Source organism: Centroberyx gerrardi, chromosome 12, assembly GCF_048128805.1.
Source record: "Centroberyx gerrardi isolate f3 chromosome 12, fCenGer3.hap1.cur.20231027, whole genome shotgun sequence".
NCBI lineage: Eukaryota > Metazoa > Chordata > Actinopteri > Beryciformes > Berycidae > Centroberyx > Centroberyx gerrardi.
This window is the reverse complement of record NC_136008.1, coordinates 12,533,072-12,549,746: the sequence shown is the minus strand read 5'-3', so window position 1 is coordinate 12,549,746 and position 16,675 is coordinate 12,533,072. Positions and strand designations below refer to the sequence as shown.

The window sequence follows — 16,675 nt, the reverse complement described above, 5'->3', positions numbered from 1 at the left end:
AGAGCGTCCTCCCATTCACTAATGAAATTTATCCCCTGAATGTACGGAGCTGAAGTGCAATTAATTGACACTGTCTCTTGGCAGAAGAGTTTAATGTAAGCCTGTAAAAACCTCTGAATTAAAAGCCAGATATTCTGAACCTCAGAGTTAGACGCGTTTTGTAGGACCACATGGAAATAAAAGGAGCTGAAATGTCAGAATAAAATGGCGTTTTTCTGTGAAGAAACATCAAAGTGAGATGTCAAGGGGACTGTTTCATTTTGTTCTTGTAAAGGTTACACAATAGCAAAAGGACGAATGGAGAATACCTGCTAGAAACGCGTGTTTGCCATGCGCAGGCGAAAGAGATTCTACTTTCTCCTCTCCTGAAACTGTACAATTTGTATAAAATATTTGTTGCGTTTGCAGGAAGATATGGTGGAGAATGTTTGGTGTGAGCCAGTGTGGAGGACTAGAGGTGCAGCACACTAGAGTTTTATTTTACACCTTCTACAGTATTTATCTGTGAAACGGAATAATAGAAAGGAAGAGCATAACATTCATACAGTATTCATCTTTTGCTGGCCAAAAAAAAAAATACCTTCAGATGTTTGTGTGCCTCCCTGTGTGTGCATGTGCGTGTGTTTCTGAGTGAGTGTGTGTGTGTGTGTGTGTGCACATTGCTTCTATTTGCCTTGTATTTGTGTAGTACAGTTTCTTTTCCATATTCTGACAGATAGCCTTTCAAATTTAACTGTCCCACATAAAAAATAGCATCACGTTTATGATAGCGACCGGCCCTAATCTGGTTATCAGCCCGTGGCATGCGTAATTTACAAATATTGTGCATTGTGTTTCCCCGTGAGGGCCCGGTGTCAGAAGGGCTTGATAGATGGCTCCATCGTTTGTCACTTGAATAGCTTATGATAGCCGCTGCGATCGGGTCCAAGGGAGGCAGCGGCAACAGCGGGCTTTACTACTGCTGTTTACAGCCATGCAGTAAAAACACACACAGAACTGCACGCCCTGCTGCTGCACGCTGCGCTCCTCGCCGATCACTCTGCACACTGTGTACAATGGGAACAAGAGCTGCTTGCCTGCCTGGTGGCTCTGCTACTCGACAGGGATCAAAGAAGGAGAGCGATAGGGAGAGAGGGAGAGGGAGAGAGAAAGAGAGAGGAAGTGAGGGAGGGGAGGAAGCAGAGAGTAAAGGAAGTAGAGGACGAAGACATGGGTGAAGCGAAGAATGGGGGAGGGCTGGAGAATAACAGGCGAGGAGTTGTGTGAAGGGAGGAGACAGAGAGAGGAAAGGAGACTAAGTGAAAGTGAGATGGCGCAGACTGAGATGGAGAGAGAGCGAATGAACGAATGAAAGGATGAATGAACGAGTGAAACGCACAAAATGGAAGTGATTGAGTGAGATAGGCCGATGGAGTGAGCGAGAGTGTCTGCTAGGGTGTTTGTGCGTGTGTGTGCATGTGTGTGTGCGGGCGTGTGTGTCAGGCGAGAGTGTGTGAGTGAGTGAATGAGTGGGTGAACAAGTGCAGCAGGACAGAGAGAGAGAGGGAGAGAGGATCTGTTCCGTCAGAGAGGACACACTCCAGTGGCTGTGATTGAAGTATGGGCCAATTAACACGAGGAGCATTGAGCTCCAGCTGCACTCTTCTCTTCATTCCTCTGCTCCCCCACACAGCCATATTACCCTGCATGACACACACGCCGTCACACTCCCACAGATACACTCACACTCTCTCTCACACACACACACACACACACACATACGCACAGTGGGCTCTGCCAGCACTTTATCTTATCTTTCACTATAGTACAGCTATGGACCCAAGGAAATTATAGAGAGTACATACAGCAATTTTCTGTAGCACACTGCAGTCCTCCTTTAAATGTGAACAAATGAAATAAAAAATAGAGTCTTCATCTTCAGGCAGCGCTTCTTATTCTAGGCATTTACAGCGGCCGATAGAGACAGATGCAATTTCCTCTAATGGTGTACAGTAGATATGCGCTATATATTAGCCCACATAGTATATTTCCGATGTTTTGTATTGGCTGTGGGAAACTGTCTGGGCTGATTCAGTGTGGCCTGTGCCATAGGCAGCGGGGAGTAGGACCATTACTCTGCATGACAGAATGGAATGAAGCAGCAGAGCTCTATGTGGGCTAAACACAACGCTGAGCACTGTACTTCACAACTCCACACTCACACTGCACCGCTCGCCTTCCCCATTCACATTTCCCCGGCAGATCTGATGCAGCATAGGGCTGGCACACTGCCTCCATTCGAGTTCAGCGGGGAAGGGCTCGGGGAGGTGTGGATGCCAGGGCCGACTTCAACCCCCAGCGGTTCCCCTCTCTCTCCCCCCCGCCCCGACTCGGCTCTCTGTACCGCGTACAGTTAAGACGAAGGAAAGGATTTGATACACTAAACTATCGTGATTGTTTTCCTTCCACGGCATTGTACCGCCACGCTGACGCCAAGGATCAATATTTTTATTTAGTGTTTAGAGGCTATGAAGTGTGTCTTTTCACTTTGGTAGTTGCAGAACTAAAATAGGCTTTCTCTGTTCTCCTTTAGATCAGGATGTACTTTCAAATGGTTTGCCTTCAACAAAAAAAACCTGTTTTGATCATTTTCTTTTCCCAGTTGATAAGCACACAAGCCACTGGAGGAGTGTCTGCAAGAGCTGCACATAGGCCTAAATTCCTATAGATAATCATATTGCGAACACAATGGACACATTATGCAGTGTAATATGAAACGTTTGAGCAGAGATATGATAAGATAAGATGTGTTTTTGATTGCGAAGTTCTGACTGGTAATTTTGGAAGGGAAAGAGGAGACTGGCTTGCCTGTGTAAATGTTTCCTGTCTCGACTTCTCGTTAGATGTTTCTGTCAGCTGGAGAATATTCCTGCTCTTAAGTACTTGCTAAATATTCCTGAAGGTGTTTTCAGTTTTCTTTCTAACACACACTGACATTTTTTTTCTTTGGCTGCTGTGGTGATGTTAGAAAAAATGCCACTTTTTTTCTTTTTTTCAGACTTAAAAAGAAAATGAAACTGAAAAAGTTGACTTGAAAATAATTTTAGATACAGTAAACCACAAATTGCAGTGATTGACAAATTAGGACAATATTGAAAGATAAATACTTTGTACACTAAATTGTTTTGAAAGGCCTTGAATGTCATTTGATAGCTGACTTTTTTTTTCATTTACGTAGATGTAGGAAGGAGGTAGGAAAGGTATTATTTCAGCTCATGACTGCAGTCAAATTCGAGGAAAAAAAAAAAATTTTTTTCATAATAAACATAATTCTTACTGTATCATAAATCACCAACAGTCTTAAAATTAGCACATTATTTTCCAAGTATTTTAATTATTACAATATTATATGATGATGAGGTCCCTGGCTGCCCTAATATAGTACAATACCTTTAAGTAAGGATTGTTCAAATCTAAATATCTAGTTGATTCCTTGCCTTGAATCCTGTTCAAAGGAATGCAGCAATCTACATTTTTAACTATTTATTCCAATTTAACCGTTTCCTGACAATCCTTGTGACAATCCTTTACATATACAGTCTATTGAATTAGATGACACTCCAAAACGTACTTAAGACTGGAGAGGATGGTTTTTTAAAGCTAGAAGGGAAAAATATACCAAAATGCAAACATTTGCTGAACATTTGCATCTTAACAAAAGATTCATTTACGGTAGCAAATCAAACTAAACAGTAATCTCCGTCACTCTCTCTCTCTCTCTCTCTCTTTCCCTCTCTCTCTCTCTCTCTCTCCCCCTCTCTCTCTCTGTCTCTTTCATCCTCCCTCTCTCTCCCTCTCTTTCCCTCCCTCTCTCTCTCTCTCTGTATGCTTGTGCGTGTGTGTGTTCACTGTAAGCCCTCCTTGCATGCTTTTATGATTCAGTTTGCAGAATTTCACAGATTTGGAAGACATAATGAGCTATATAGTAAGATAAGGGTATATTTAGATGAGGATTTGATTATAATTAACTCGTGCTCTGCTATATCGCAGCGCGCTCCAGTTTGATGTTGCAGTTGCACATCTCTGTAGCAGGTGAAGTACGCTCAGCCGGCGAGAGAGGATATATAGTAATACACTGTGTTCACACTTCCAACGAGGCTCGCTGTGGTGGAATGGCACAGGGCTGGTGGAGCCGTGCAACATAAACAGCTCAGGAGAGTGAAAGACGGTGACAGGCCTAACGGTTAATGGCTGAGAGCTCAGCACTGTAGAATACATCTCCACCAAGCGATATGATGTACAGTGTTCATGCAGCCTCGTCTCTGGCACTCATTTTCTCTCCGTCTGTCTCTCTCTCTCTCTCTCTCTCTCTCTGTGTCTTTCCCGTTCTTCCCTGCCACGTCTTCCTCGCCTTTAAGAAAAAAAAACAAAAACCAAAACAACAAAGCCCTGTTTTTCTCCCTCTCCCCTTCATTATTACATTCTCCCTTTCCCTCTCTCCTACTAACAGGTCTGTCTCTCCCTATCTCTCCACACCTCCATCTCTTTTTCTTACCCTTTCATTCCCCCACCGTATCTACTCGCCTCCCTCATTCGCCCTCTCATTCCATTTCATTCCACCTCTCTCTCGTTCTCTCCCTCTGTCTCTCTCTGCCTCCCTTTCTCTGTCACCCCACCCACCCGAACACACACACACACACACACACACACACACACACACACACACACACACACACACTGCCCTGTCACTCAAAACAGGAGGTTTGGCAGTGTATTTGTTTAGGCCAAACACGTATACACACATCCCAGTAATCAATATTTCTTTTCCTGCTCTCCTCACATATTTTACGCTTCCCCCCCACCCCACCCCACCCCACCCCGTCCTCTCCCTATCCCCCTGTTTCCTCTCCTCCACCCGGCCTCCTTCCAGTCAGTCAGTCAGTCAGTCAGTCAGTCTTAGTCATATGCCCTATATTTACCACTCTTCAACATTCGGCATCTCTATTCATTTCCTGTCTCTCTCCCTTCTTTGCTCCATCTCTCTCATTCCTCCGGTCGCTTCCTCCTCTCTCTCTCTTCTTTTTTTTTTTGCCTCTGTCTTTTCCATCCAAAGGACTCATCAGGGTCAAAGAATCGGCAGACTGTGAAACAGAGGCAGAGGAGGATGAAGACAGAGAGACAATATAGAGAGGGGGAGGGACGGAGGGGGAGAGTGACTTTAGAGAGAATATTATGTCAGCAAGCCCCTGTTAATCAATGCAATTGTGTTGGTACCTGGAGTCATGAAAATAGGGAGACGAGATGGGGGAATATGAAAAGAGAGAGCAAGGGAGAGCGGGGAGAAAGTGAGAGGGAAATGGAGAAAGGGAGGGAGGGCAGTTGGCACCAAAAGTAAATTGAAAATGATGTGTCTGTATTTGTGTGTGTTTGTGTGTGTGTGTGTGTGTGTGGCTCCCATATTAACCCTGATATCTCCCAGGTAGTCATTATCTTTCTGTGTGGTTGTTAGCGTGAGTGTGTGCGTGTGTTCGGGCAAACGTGTGTACTGCATTAACCCTCATATCTCTCTATCATTAAGCTGCTCTGGGGGTATAGTGTATCGCTGCATTTATCTGCGTGTGTGTGTGTGTGTGCAGACACATGCATGTGTTTGTGCGTGTATGTGTGTGTGTGTGTGTGTGGGCGAGTGTGTTTACAGTGATCTTAATTGTTGTTATCATTCATGCAGCACAATAACCACCTCCGCCCCCATCTTTGTCTCTGTCTGCTATTAACTCTCTCTCTCTCTCTACCCGTCTCTCCCCCCTTCTCTATCTCTCTCCCCCTCCCTCCTTCCTCCTAACTGCCGGTTTCTATTTTCCCTCTTTCTCATATTGTTCCTTCTCAGCCTGCAGCCTAAATAGCACCCATTTCATCTTCCCTCTCCCTTGCTTTCTTCCCCTTCTCTCTATTGTTTTTTTCCCTCGGCATACCGTATTGCTCCTCCAGTATTTTCTCCAGCCAAAGCTAACTTATATTACCCCATGATTGGATTCAGAATTCATTACTCTCGCTTGCCTGTATGCAATCTCTGATCAGTTTCTCTGTCCTCCTCTCTCACTTTTTCCTCACTCTCTCTGTCTCTCTCACTCTTTCTGTTTCTGTCTCTCTCTTCTGCTCTCCTTCCCTTTTCTCTCTTGATTTGATTTGATGTCCTCTGCACTGGACATTATGGGAAGGACACCTTAGTCAAACTTAATCTCTTCTTCTTCTAATTCTCTTTCTTTTTCTTCTTCCTCTTCTTCACCTTCTACTTCCTCTCCTTGCTCTGCCTCTCTGTTTCTTTCAGGCACCCTCCCTTAGTGCGCTATACATCTGCCCCCCCCCTCCCTCGGCAGGTTGCCATGGTCGCCATACCTACTCTCTCTCTCCTATTGGTCCTGGCAGAGTGGGCAGGTCTGGTGGACTCCTCCCCCCACCTCCTGCTCCGGCCCAGTCCGCGGGAGCGTGACGCGGGGGCCATGATGAACTTCAACATCGCCGTGATCCACGCGGGCGCCACGGTGCAGGCGGAGGCGGCGGTGGCTGGGCCTGGGGGAAGGGTGCTGTACCCCGGCTTTGGCCGGGTACACAGCTCCCTGGGGGAGAGCGTGGTCACCCAGTGGGGCTCTGCTAACGTCATCTGGCTACAGGTTGGACACTGTCTCCTCTTCATACTGCTCATTCAGCCTTACTTGAAGGAAGGGAATAATAATGGCCATCCATTATTCATACTCACTCTCATTATTTGAGCTGAATGGGCAGCGCACTGCTGCTGTTGTGTGGGCCCTGCTGAATGAGTGGGCGTCTGGCTCTGCTCTTTGACCACAGCTTGTATTGTTAGCTAGACATGTCACGCATAGTACATGACACCCTCCATACGAGTAACACCAAGTCAAGAGACACTGCCCTTTTCTGTCGACTCTATGGCTCTCTCTGTCTCTATCTCTGTCTCTCTCTGTCCATTTCTCTCTCTTTCTCCCTTCCTTCCATCCTTCCATCATCTCCCAGGTGAATGACAGTAGTCCTAAGACGGTGCTGTCCCAGCTGTGTGAGCTGTTGGCGGCGCGGCCCCTGCAGGGTCTGGTCTATGAAGAGGAGAGGCCCCCGCCCACGGCCTGGGGTCCCTTGGCCCCCATGCTGGAGTTTGTCTCCGCCCAAACAGGACTGCCTATAGTGGCTGTAGGAGGGGGAGCGGGGCTGGGGAGGATGCCACAGGTAGGAGGAGGGAGGTTGGGATTGGAGTGTGAGAGTGAGGGGGAGTGTTTGGGGCTGGTTTGTGTGTGTGTGTGTGTGTGTGTGTGTGTGTGTGTGTGTGTGTAAGAGAGAGAGAGACAGAGAGAGAGAGATGCAAGATGTATGGTTATGTAGGTCTAAATGTGAGGTTGTGTAAATGGAACAGTGCTAGATAGGTTTTTACTGTATATTGAACCACTATGGATAGACTATTAAGGGAGAGCAGCTTAGGGTTTAGATAGTTATAACAACGCACAGTGTTACAATGTCAAGCATACTCTGTACAATGCATCATATGCCACCAAGGTTAGAGGTTTGGGGAGGGGTGGGGTGTGTGTGTGTGTGTGTGTTGGGGGGTGTGGGGATTTGGGGAGGGGGGGAGGGAAGTAGAAGGTCAGGGTCAGTGATCTGTTGAAACTCTGCTGTGTTTGATCTGTAAATGGCACCAAACGGGGCTGCTGCTCTGCCTCTGATGTTCCTGGGAGGGAGGCAATGTGCGAACATGGGTGTGTATGTATGTGTTTGTGTGTACAGTGCATCTGTGTGTGTGTGTATGTGTGTGTGTGTGTGTGTCTATCTGTTTCTGTGTGTGCATAAGCCTCTGTATCTTTGTATGTGTGCATCAGAGAAACCAGGATGTTTCACATGCTTTTGCCACCAAGCAGAAAAAAATGAAACAAAAAGCATTGCATTTGTGCTTACAAATAACTGTTTTAACCATTTACTCTTGAGGAATGAAATTGAAGCACTTTGATGATCTTCCTTTGAAGATGTACCCCCGCCTAGTCCTCATCCCCTCCCAGCTGAGTAGACTTTTTAGAAACACTCCCTTCTGGACGTCATTGGAGACTTCATGCAACACTCTTAGTTGTTTTAGCCCTGCGGTTGCACTAGTGCCGCTGCTGCCCCATAAAAACGTCCAGCCCCATGATGCCTTGATGCTGTGCATGAAGACGGTACAGTCCAGGGAGTTTTAGTTCTTTGTAGTGAGAAGGCAGCCTGTTAGCTGGTCACTGTGTCACTAGCAGCCCTTTAGACACAGCAGATCTTTAGAGGATGAGTTTATGTTTACAATGAGGCTCTTACCATGAGAAATGTGCTGCTCTCTCCCCCAATCAGGAATCAGGTTCCATCTTTCTCCAGTTCAGCTCCTCCACCGCTCTACAGTTAGAGGTCATCTTTGAGGTGCTGGAAGAGTACGATTGGACGGCGTTCTCCGTGGTGTCCACCCGTCACCACGGCTACCAGGACTTCCTGTCGGTGGTGGAGGGCCTCACAGACGGCTCGTTCATCGGCTGGGAGAAGAAGAGCGTGGTGATCCTGAACGTGACTGACGACCCTGGGGGGGCACGCACGCGCAGGCTGCTGAAGGAGAACGAGGCGCAGGTGAGACAGGGGGGAGGGAGGGGGGAAAGGGGGGGAGGAAAGGGGAGGAAGCGCTGTGAGTATCATTGGGGGCACCCCGTCTGGCGGGTGGCTGCCCAGCTTTTTCCTTCCTTCTTCATCTCTCCCTCTGTCCCTCCACATCTCTCTCTCCCCTCTCTCCTCTATCCCTCAGTTCTTCTATTCCCTTCTCATCCGCAGAGGCATTAAAGAGTCCCGTGGTACAACGAAAACCACGAGTCAGTTTGATTTGCTGGCTAGCTGTTGTGTGACATTGTACAAAGAGTTATGGTGTGCGAGTTGCCAAGGAGGTGATAGGTTGAGGTGAACAGGGGCTGTAAACCTTCACCTTCGCCCCTGACTTCTAATCTTGAAATGAAAAAAAACATTTCCGAACGCCTGAGCCTAATATCAACCAATTCATGATTCTGATCCAAACTTAGCTGATTTCCTTCCCATTAACTAACCCTAAACTCAATCACTCCCTAACTTTACATAACCTAAACGTGATCCAAACTAACTAACCAGTCGGTTGTTAACACCCAACGAGAGAACTTCACTGTCATGTTTTGATGATGTAACGCTTCAAATTCACACGCACGCTTCAGATTCACACTTCAGATTTACTGACCTTGACCAGAGTGACTCATGGTTTTGGCTTGTACCTCTCGTATGTTTCATTTCTTCATACTGTAAGCCTGCTCCCTCTCCCTCTCCTCCCCCAACATGTTGCTTGTTCTCCCCTTCCTTTCCCTCCTTCTTTCAAACTTCCATTCTCACGTGCATCTCTCTCTCTCAACTTGCTCTTTACCCACTTGCCCTCTCCTTCCCCCCTTTATCCTTCCTTAAATCTCCTCTTCAACCCCCTGATCCTCCTGTTTAAATTTTTTTTACTCCTCCCCCCTGTTCTTATGCTTACCCCGCTCCCTCCATCCCCCTCTGCCCCCTCTCCTGCAATCCTTTGCCTAGAGACAAGCTCTCTCTCTCTCTCTCTCCTCTGCTGCTTTCCTTTCCACCTCCATCTCTGTATGGCTATCTATCTTTCATTCCTTCAGTCCATTTGTCCATCTCTCCTGCTGCATGTCTTCCTGGCCACAGACTCTGCTCTCTGCTGGCTCGGTTAGTCTGGGTCTCAATGTCATCGCTAATGTCCCAGCATGGCCACTGCAGCTCTGCGTGTGTGTGTGTATGTGTGTGTGTGTGTGTGTGTATGTGTAAGTGTAAGTGTGTGCATGTGTATTGGATTCCTTAGGCTCCACTCTGCTAGTGTCACTGTTAATATAACATACCGCCTGCAGCAGGTTGCCTATACGCAGTGCTTGCTTTAACCCTCTTTCTTTTCTCAACCCCCCCCCCCCCCCCTAGCTTTTCTATATTGCAGGGCGAATAAATGCTTGTGATTGCTTAGTGATGCTGTGTATGTTTGCATTACAGGCTATTTCTCTGCCTCTCTCTCTCTCTCCATGCGTCCCATGTATGGTAATGTGTTCTACATTGTAGATGGCCTGACACAGGTGCACTGGGTCAATTTCTACTCAAATCTCTCTCTGTCTGTCTGTCTTTCTTTCCATTTCTCTTTCAGCTTCTGCCCTTGTTTATTTGTCAGTATATCTTCTGCTCTTTCTCTCTCTCTGTTGTTTGTTTCTCTCTCTCTCTCTCTCTCTCTCTCTCTCTCTCTCCATTTCCCCTCTTTAGATATTGTGTGTGTCTGTTTATAACTCTGGTTCTCTCCCTCCCTCTTAAACTCAGTCTCCCTCTCTGTCTGTTACCCTCCTTCTTCCTCTTTCCCTTCGTCCCTCTCTCTGTCGCTCTCATTCCCTCCCTAATACACTGGAGGTTTATTGGCATACAGGCAGGATTGTTTTGCCAAGCCATTACAGTTCAAAATTCAATGAAGGCGCAATTCTCAAAATGCGCTTTCACTCTGCCTGCCCGCCTCCCTCCCTCCATGAAAGAGCCGTCTTCCTCTTTCTTGTCCTTCTATTCCCCTTTGTCTCTCTTCCTCACTCTATCGTTTTTCTTTCGTCTGTCCTTTCAAATGCTCTTACTCTTTCTCTGTCCTTGGGTATTTGTCAGCATTTAACCTCATTCCCCCTTTTTCCCTTCTTTCCACACAGCTCAACTCCCTCTATCTTCCTCTCGTCTATCCCTCCCCTCTCTCTCCATTTCCCCTCTAACCCCTTAAAACCCTGTTCGGTCACTCCACCCCCCCCCCCCCCCCTTTCCCCCGCCCCTCCTTACCTCAGCACTTGCAGCAGGGAGCTCATCCACCGTCACTGCCCTCTCTCTTTCCTCTCTCTCTCTCTCTCACTCCATCTCCCCACCCCCACTGTCACAAATATCTCTTATCTCTCCAGGCCCTGATTTCACCAAAATATGTCATCCTCTGCTTTTCTTTGCTACCCCCCCCCCCCCCCTCTCCGTTCTCCCAGGAGTGACTATTCTGTTTTCCCACCTCTGAATACTTCCCTCCCTCCCTCCATTCTCTCTCTCCCTCTCTCTCTCTCTCTCTCTCTCTCTCTCTCTCTCTCTCTCTCCTGTTTTCTCCAGGTCTTCTCTCCATCCTCTCCCTAAAGTATGCTGCTTTTAATAACATATGTCAGAGTTTAACCTCTCCCCCCTGTTTTCCCTCAGGTGTGTTTGCTCTTTAGCCGCCCTCCCCTTCCCTCCCTCTCCTCCCTCTCTCTCTCTCTCTGTACTCCTCCACTTTACCACTTACTGTTGTCTCATTTTCCCTTTCTTGTTTTACTCTTGTTTTCATTATGCATAATTGTAACTTGTTTCATCAGGCCCAAGCTCATTAAGCACTGACCCCCACTCCCCCTGCACCTCCTGGTTAGCACACTTCACATACCATCCATGCAGTCTTCCCTTTTTTTTTGGTGTGTCTGCTTCTCAGCAACCGATCCTCTCTGTGTCCTACCCCCCCCGGCCTCCCCCTTCTGCTCCTATAAACCTTATCACATCAGCTTATGGCTATCTCTCCTCTTACCTCCCCCAGTATCTTTTTTTTTCTTGATATTGCCTTTCTATCCAACACCCCCCCCACCCCGCCCGTTCAGGTGCATCTACACTCTTGCTCTATCTTTTGCCCCTCGTTTCTCCCATCCTCTGTCTCTCCTCGTCTCCCCTGTCCCCTCCTTATCTCACTAGCGTGTATGTGTGTGTGTGTCTACCCTCGTCCCTGTTCCCTCCCTACCTTCCTGCTGTCCTCCAGGTGCGCCTGCTGTACTGCTCCCAGGAGGAGGCTGAGCTGGTTTTCCGAGCAGCCTGGGCGGCGGGTCAGGCCGGCGCCTCGCACATGTGGTTCGCCGTGGGGCCGGCTCTCTCAGGTTTGGGCATGGAGGGCCTGCCCCGGGCTCTGTTCGCCGTGCGGCCCCAGGGCTGGAGGGACGAGCCTCGCCGGAGGATCGCTCGGGGTGTGTCTGTGCTGACTCACGGGGCCGTGGCGCTGCGAAAGGATTACGGGGCCACGGGAGGGCCAAACTTTGTCACCAACTGCATGACGGACGCCAATCAGACCCAGAGACTGCGGGGCAGGATGAGGTGAGGGGAGATAAGAGGGGGGAAGGCAAGCTGGACTGGGAGTGTGCGGGGAAGGAAAGGAGAGAAATATAAGGTCTGTCTGTGTGTGTGCATGTGTGTGTGTGTGTGTGTGTGTGTGTGGGGGGGGGTGATGGGGGGTATAAGGCAGTTGGCAAGATGCAGACAGATGGGGAAGAGGAAGGAAGAAAGGGGAATAAGGGGAATGAGACGGAGCAGGAGCATGAGACAGGATAAGGTGCATACTGTGAAAGGAGCTGGTTCAGAGCCAGAATGAGCTGGAAGGTTTGGGTGGAGCCGGTAGATTCGGTGTCAGGGAGCAGGCACAGTGGGGATATCTGAATTTGGAGCTGGCTATCATCCATGCAAAATAGATGTTGTTGGTGCGTGTAGTTGTGAGTTGGCGAAATTACCCCAGCATCTGTAGCCAGCGGACCATGTCTCATGTATATTAATGAGCCGGCTTTAATATATTCCTCTTAGGCTGTGCAAACAGACAGTAGCACACTCTAACAGGTAGCCCAAGTGGTACTGGATATCATCTTGGTTCATTTTATCCGCCTGTCATTCCTACACTGCATGCACACCACACACAAGATGTTTTGTACATGGATTGTTCCAAGCTTAGTCACTCTGAAAATGGGTAAAAATTTGAATTCATTAGTTTGTTGGCTGTAATGTTTGTAAATTGACCACAGCACAAACAGCATGGAAATGAAAGGGACGTGAAAAAGGATTATTCTTTCTCTGTGTATGAAATATGTCCAAGAACAGAGAGGGAATATGTTTTCATTTTCATTTTTTTGCACTGCTACCTGCTGTTCACTGTCTGTAACTGCAAGCTGCTGTTCCATCTGCAGTTTTCTATCTTGTCAAATAAAAGCTATCAGGTTTTGGGTTTTGAAGCCAGCAGGATGACACGAGGAGACAATTAGATGGTCTGTCCTGTGTGATTATCAGACAAACTGTAGAGATTGCATCTGATGCCAAGAGCAGCAGTTGTTTGACTTCAAAGATGAGTCCTGACAATTCTATGTGTCTGATCATTTGTCTGTAGATTTGATTAACAGACAAGCCCCGACTGTCACCATCTAGGTGCTGTGATTTAGTTTCCACTTGGAAGAGAATAGGGCAGGCTTTATTCTTTATCAAAACCAGCCGTAAGAATTCTATTTTCTCTTCATATCCTCCAAGAAAACAATGCATTCACATTCTGTTTCTTCTGTCATCCTCTTCCTGTCTGTCTCTGTCTTCTTTCAACTCTATCCATCTCCTCTCAGGTATTTCAGCAACATCACACTAGGCGGTCGAGACTACTCCTTCAACAGTGATGGTTACCTGGCCAACCCGTTCCTAGATGTCATTTCCTGGACACCTGGACGTGGATGGGAAGATGTAAGGATCTGACATCACTTCCTATTGTCTCCACAAACTGTGTGTAATTTTCTGACTAAAACACATACTGAGGGTGTGAGTGGAAGAGCACTGGATGTCCAATCCCTTTGTGAAGAACTGCAAGGAGAAAGGAGCCTAGCAATTGAACCCAGGACAAATCTTTAAGATGCTTCCCTTGCGTTGATTTGAGCGAGGCTCTTGAGTCTTAATCTCTCCATGTGAGCTACAAGAGCAGAGTCGCGCTGCATTGGAATCTGAAATAAGAATGTAAACCTCACAGTGAGGATCGGCAGGTCATATAGGTTCATGTAAAGTTCACTATGGTTACCTGTGCCTGAGGCACAGGGGGAGAGGCTGGCCGCTGACCATTTGACCGCACTTGCTGTGCTCCTGCTGTGCCTGTTCGGCTGCTGCTGTCTCTCTGCATCTCGGTATTTCCGAGGCACACAGGAATTAAGGCACACAGGCACACAGGAATGCACACACACTCTCTCATATGCACGCTCACAATCACACACACTCACGTGCATACACATGCACTCATACACATGATCATATAGCTCATTTTGCGGAAATAAATGCTTGTGATCAATAGTTGTTGACTTGTTTTAGCTGCCGCCGGTGTTCTCCACTCCTTACTGTAGCATGAAATGCAGATTTGAGTAGTTTTGAAGGCAGATAAATGCGGGTTGTGGTGATGGTGGTGGGGGTCTGGGAGCGGCGGGTGGTACCTAAGGATATTTGAGAACATAAAAAAAGAACTCGCCTGAGATGACTTCTGGGTATCATTAGCATCTGGCTGTAGAGCTAAAATTGACATGTATTTTGTGCGTGTGTGTGTGTGTGTCTGATCTTGTCTAACTGGATGCGTGTCTACCAAGCACCAGTACTCTGACATGTCATGCATATTCTATAAAGCTGCGGTTTGTTCGGAAATCCTTAATATGAGCCCCTGTCACCTGTTGGAGATGTGCAGTGTGCATTCCTTCCCTTTAATACGGCAGGATTTTACCCTTGTCAGTGTCAGTAGAGGGAGAGCGATGCTCATTTTCTCAACCACACACCACCAACACCACAACACCGCACTGTACACGCACAAAAACACACACAGCACACTCTGAACACGTAGTCACAAACCACACACAATCACAGCCACGCATACCGATGCACCCACGCAAAGATGCACATACACATACACATACACATACACATACACATATACACATTGGTGGTTCTCAGCCTCCTGCTGGTTTTAACAGCCCACCAGAGTCCAGTCTCAGCGTGTCGTAACATGCTGACTCCTGCCATATCCCTCAAATCCCTTTCAATTAGGAGCTCCTGCACTGGCCCTTAGTCTCTGTGCAAACCCAGGGTATGAAACCCGCCCACATACACACACACACACACACACACACACACACTGAGCACTTCCACACACACATCCACATGTGTGCGCACACAAATGAGGGCACATATACTTACACACATATGCTTACACACTGCTTACACAAACCCTATTGCACATGCACTCACCGCACACACACGTACACACAGGATGAGGATAAGACGCCTGTATCTGCCTATTATGCACATCCACGCTGTTGGCTCTCCCTGAATATTTAATGTTCTCTTTACAATGACTGCACCATTACCTAGAGCCCGGGAGCACCCAGCTTAGCTTACTGAAATACTGCAGACTAGTACTGAAGGTTGTCCAACATTAACATCGCTTGTTTCTGCTATGGAAACAGTAACACCGCGCTGGATGTTCCAGGATGTTATCAGACGCTAACGAATGTTAGCACTTATTAACAACACTCACAGCTGGGAATAAAGCTTTCTTAAAAGTGGTTCTCCATCCTCAAACTTTGGCTCCAAACCAGCATACTTTCTCTGCCCCAGTTGGTGAAAAAAATATTCCCGCAATTTGAGAAGTAGCTAGTGATTTTTTTTTCTTTTTCTTGGCAGTTCTATTCACCCATTTGTGAGTGCGTGTGTGCGTGTGTGCATGTGCGCGCGTGTGTGTGCGTGTGTGTGTCTGATAGAGAGTAGTGTGTTCTCCCGTCTGGTCTATCTGTTTCCTGTCTGTGTTTCCTGAGAGTGTTTTGATTGAATGTCTGTTGAGGAGCTGCGGTCGAAGTGCAGTTGAAATACTGTCATTGTCGCCGCCTCCTTCTCTCTCTGCCAGCGCCTGCATTACACAGACAGGCAGGCTGCAGAAAGCTGCCAAACTTTACTTTACTCTACTGCCCTGCTTAAGCACTCACATTCGTGTGTGTATGTTTTTGTCTGTTTATGTGTGTGTGTATGTCTGCGTGCATGTGTGTATATATATATGTGTGTGTGCATACTAGCTTTTGTGTATGTTAGCTCAGTTACACTTGTCACTTAGACGCGACTTTTATCAGCTGATCATGCCAGGATGTGTCAAGTGATGCTGCAAGAGAAAGTTCACAAAAAATCTGCACTGAATCTTCTTGGGTGCAGTTTTGGCTTTGCGTTGCTGTCAGAACTCTACATATCCTAGACACCATCCAGCGGCACATCCAGTGTACATAGAAACAATGCAAAGAGATGGGGAGAAACAATGATACATCCACAGCAGATGCATAGCAGACATTTTCAGGTCAACGGTGGACACAGAGCAATACGGTCTCCCAGCATCAGATCATTCAAGAACAGATCTCAAAAATCACATTGAAATGACATCTGTAGCTATGGCATACCTTGTGCATATGTGCTCCAGTATTTGCGGTGTGCAAGGGCCTCTGAAAACACACTTAGACACCGAAATTCTCCACTCAGACAGAGAGAGAATCCCCAGACTGGCTGGGAAACATGGGTGGGGAAAATGAAGTGGGAAAATAAGTAACACTCTCCCCCCTCTCAGCAACTACTGCTGAGGTGCCCTTGAGCAAGGCACTTAACCCCCAACTGCTCCAGTGGAGCTGCTGATTGGCCAGCAGTAGAAGACTGAGGTAGTAATGGGCAGCTCCCAGGTATGAATGTGTGGTACTGTGTGAATATGAAAAAGGGCCTCACTGGAAAATAGCAGTCAACTTTCCCTGGATAAATAAAGGATAAAATAAATAATTAAAAAACCTATGTGAGAGAAGTGTGA

General features: G+C 47.3%; 1 protein-coding gene across 1 annotated transcript in view; it reads left to right on the top strand.

Moving 5' to 3' along the window:
• The first annotated feature begins 6,362 nt into the window (after nucleotides 1–6,362).
• grin2db (glutamate receptor, ionotropic, N-methyl D-aspartate 2D, b) overlaps nucleotides 6,363–16,675 on the top strand; it is a 27,743-nt gene continuing 17,430 nt past the window's right edge. Inside the window, exons 1-5 of the mRNA XM_071905012.2 lie at nucleotides 6,363–6,650; nucleotides 7,009–7,215; nucleotides 8,353–8,619; nucleotides 11,834–12,162; nucleotides 13,440–13,554. Coding sequence (XP_071761113.1) covers nucleotides 6,363–6,650; nucleotides 7,009–7,215; nucleotides 8,353–8,619; nucleotides 11,834–12,162; nucleotides 13,440–13,554 — 1,206 coding nt within the window. The remainder of the gene's footprint in view (nucleotides 6,651–7,008; nucleotides 7,216–8,352; nucleotides 8,620–11,833; nucleotides 12,163–13,439; nucleotides 13,555–16,675) is intronic.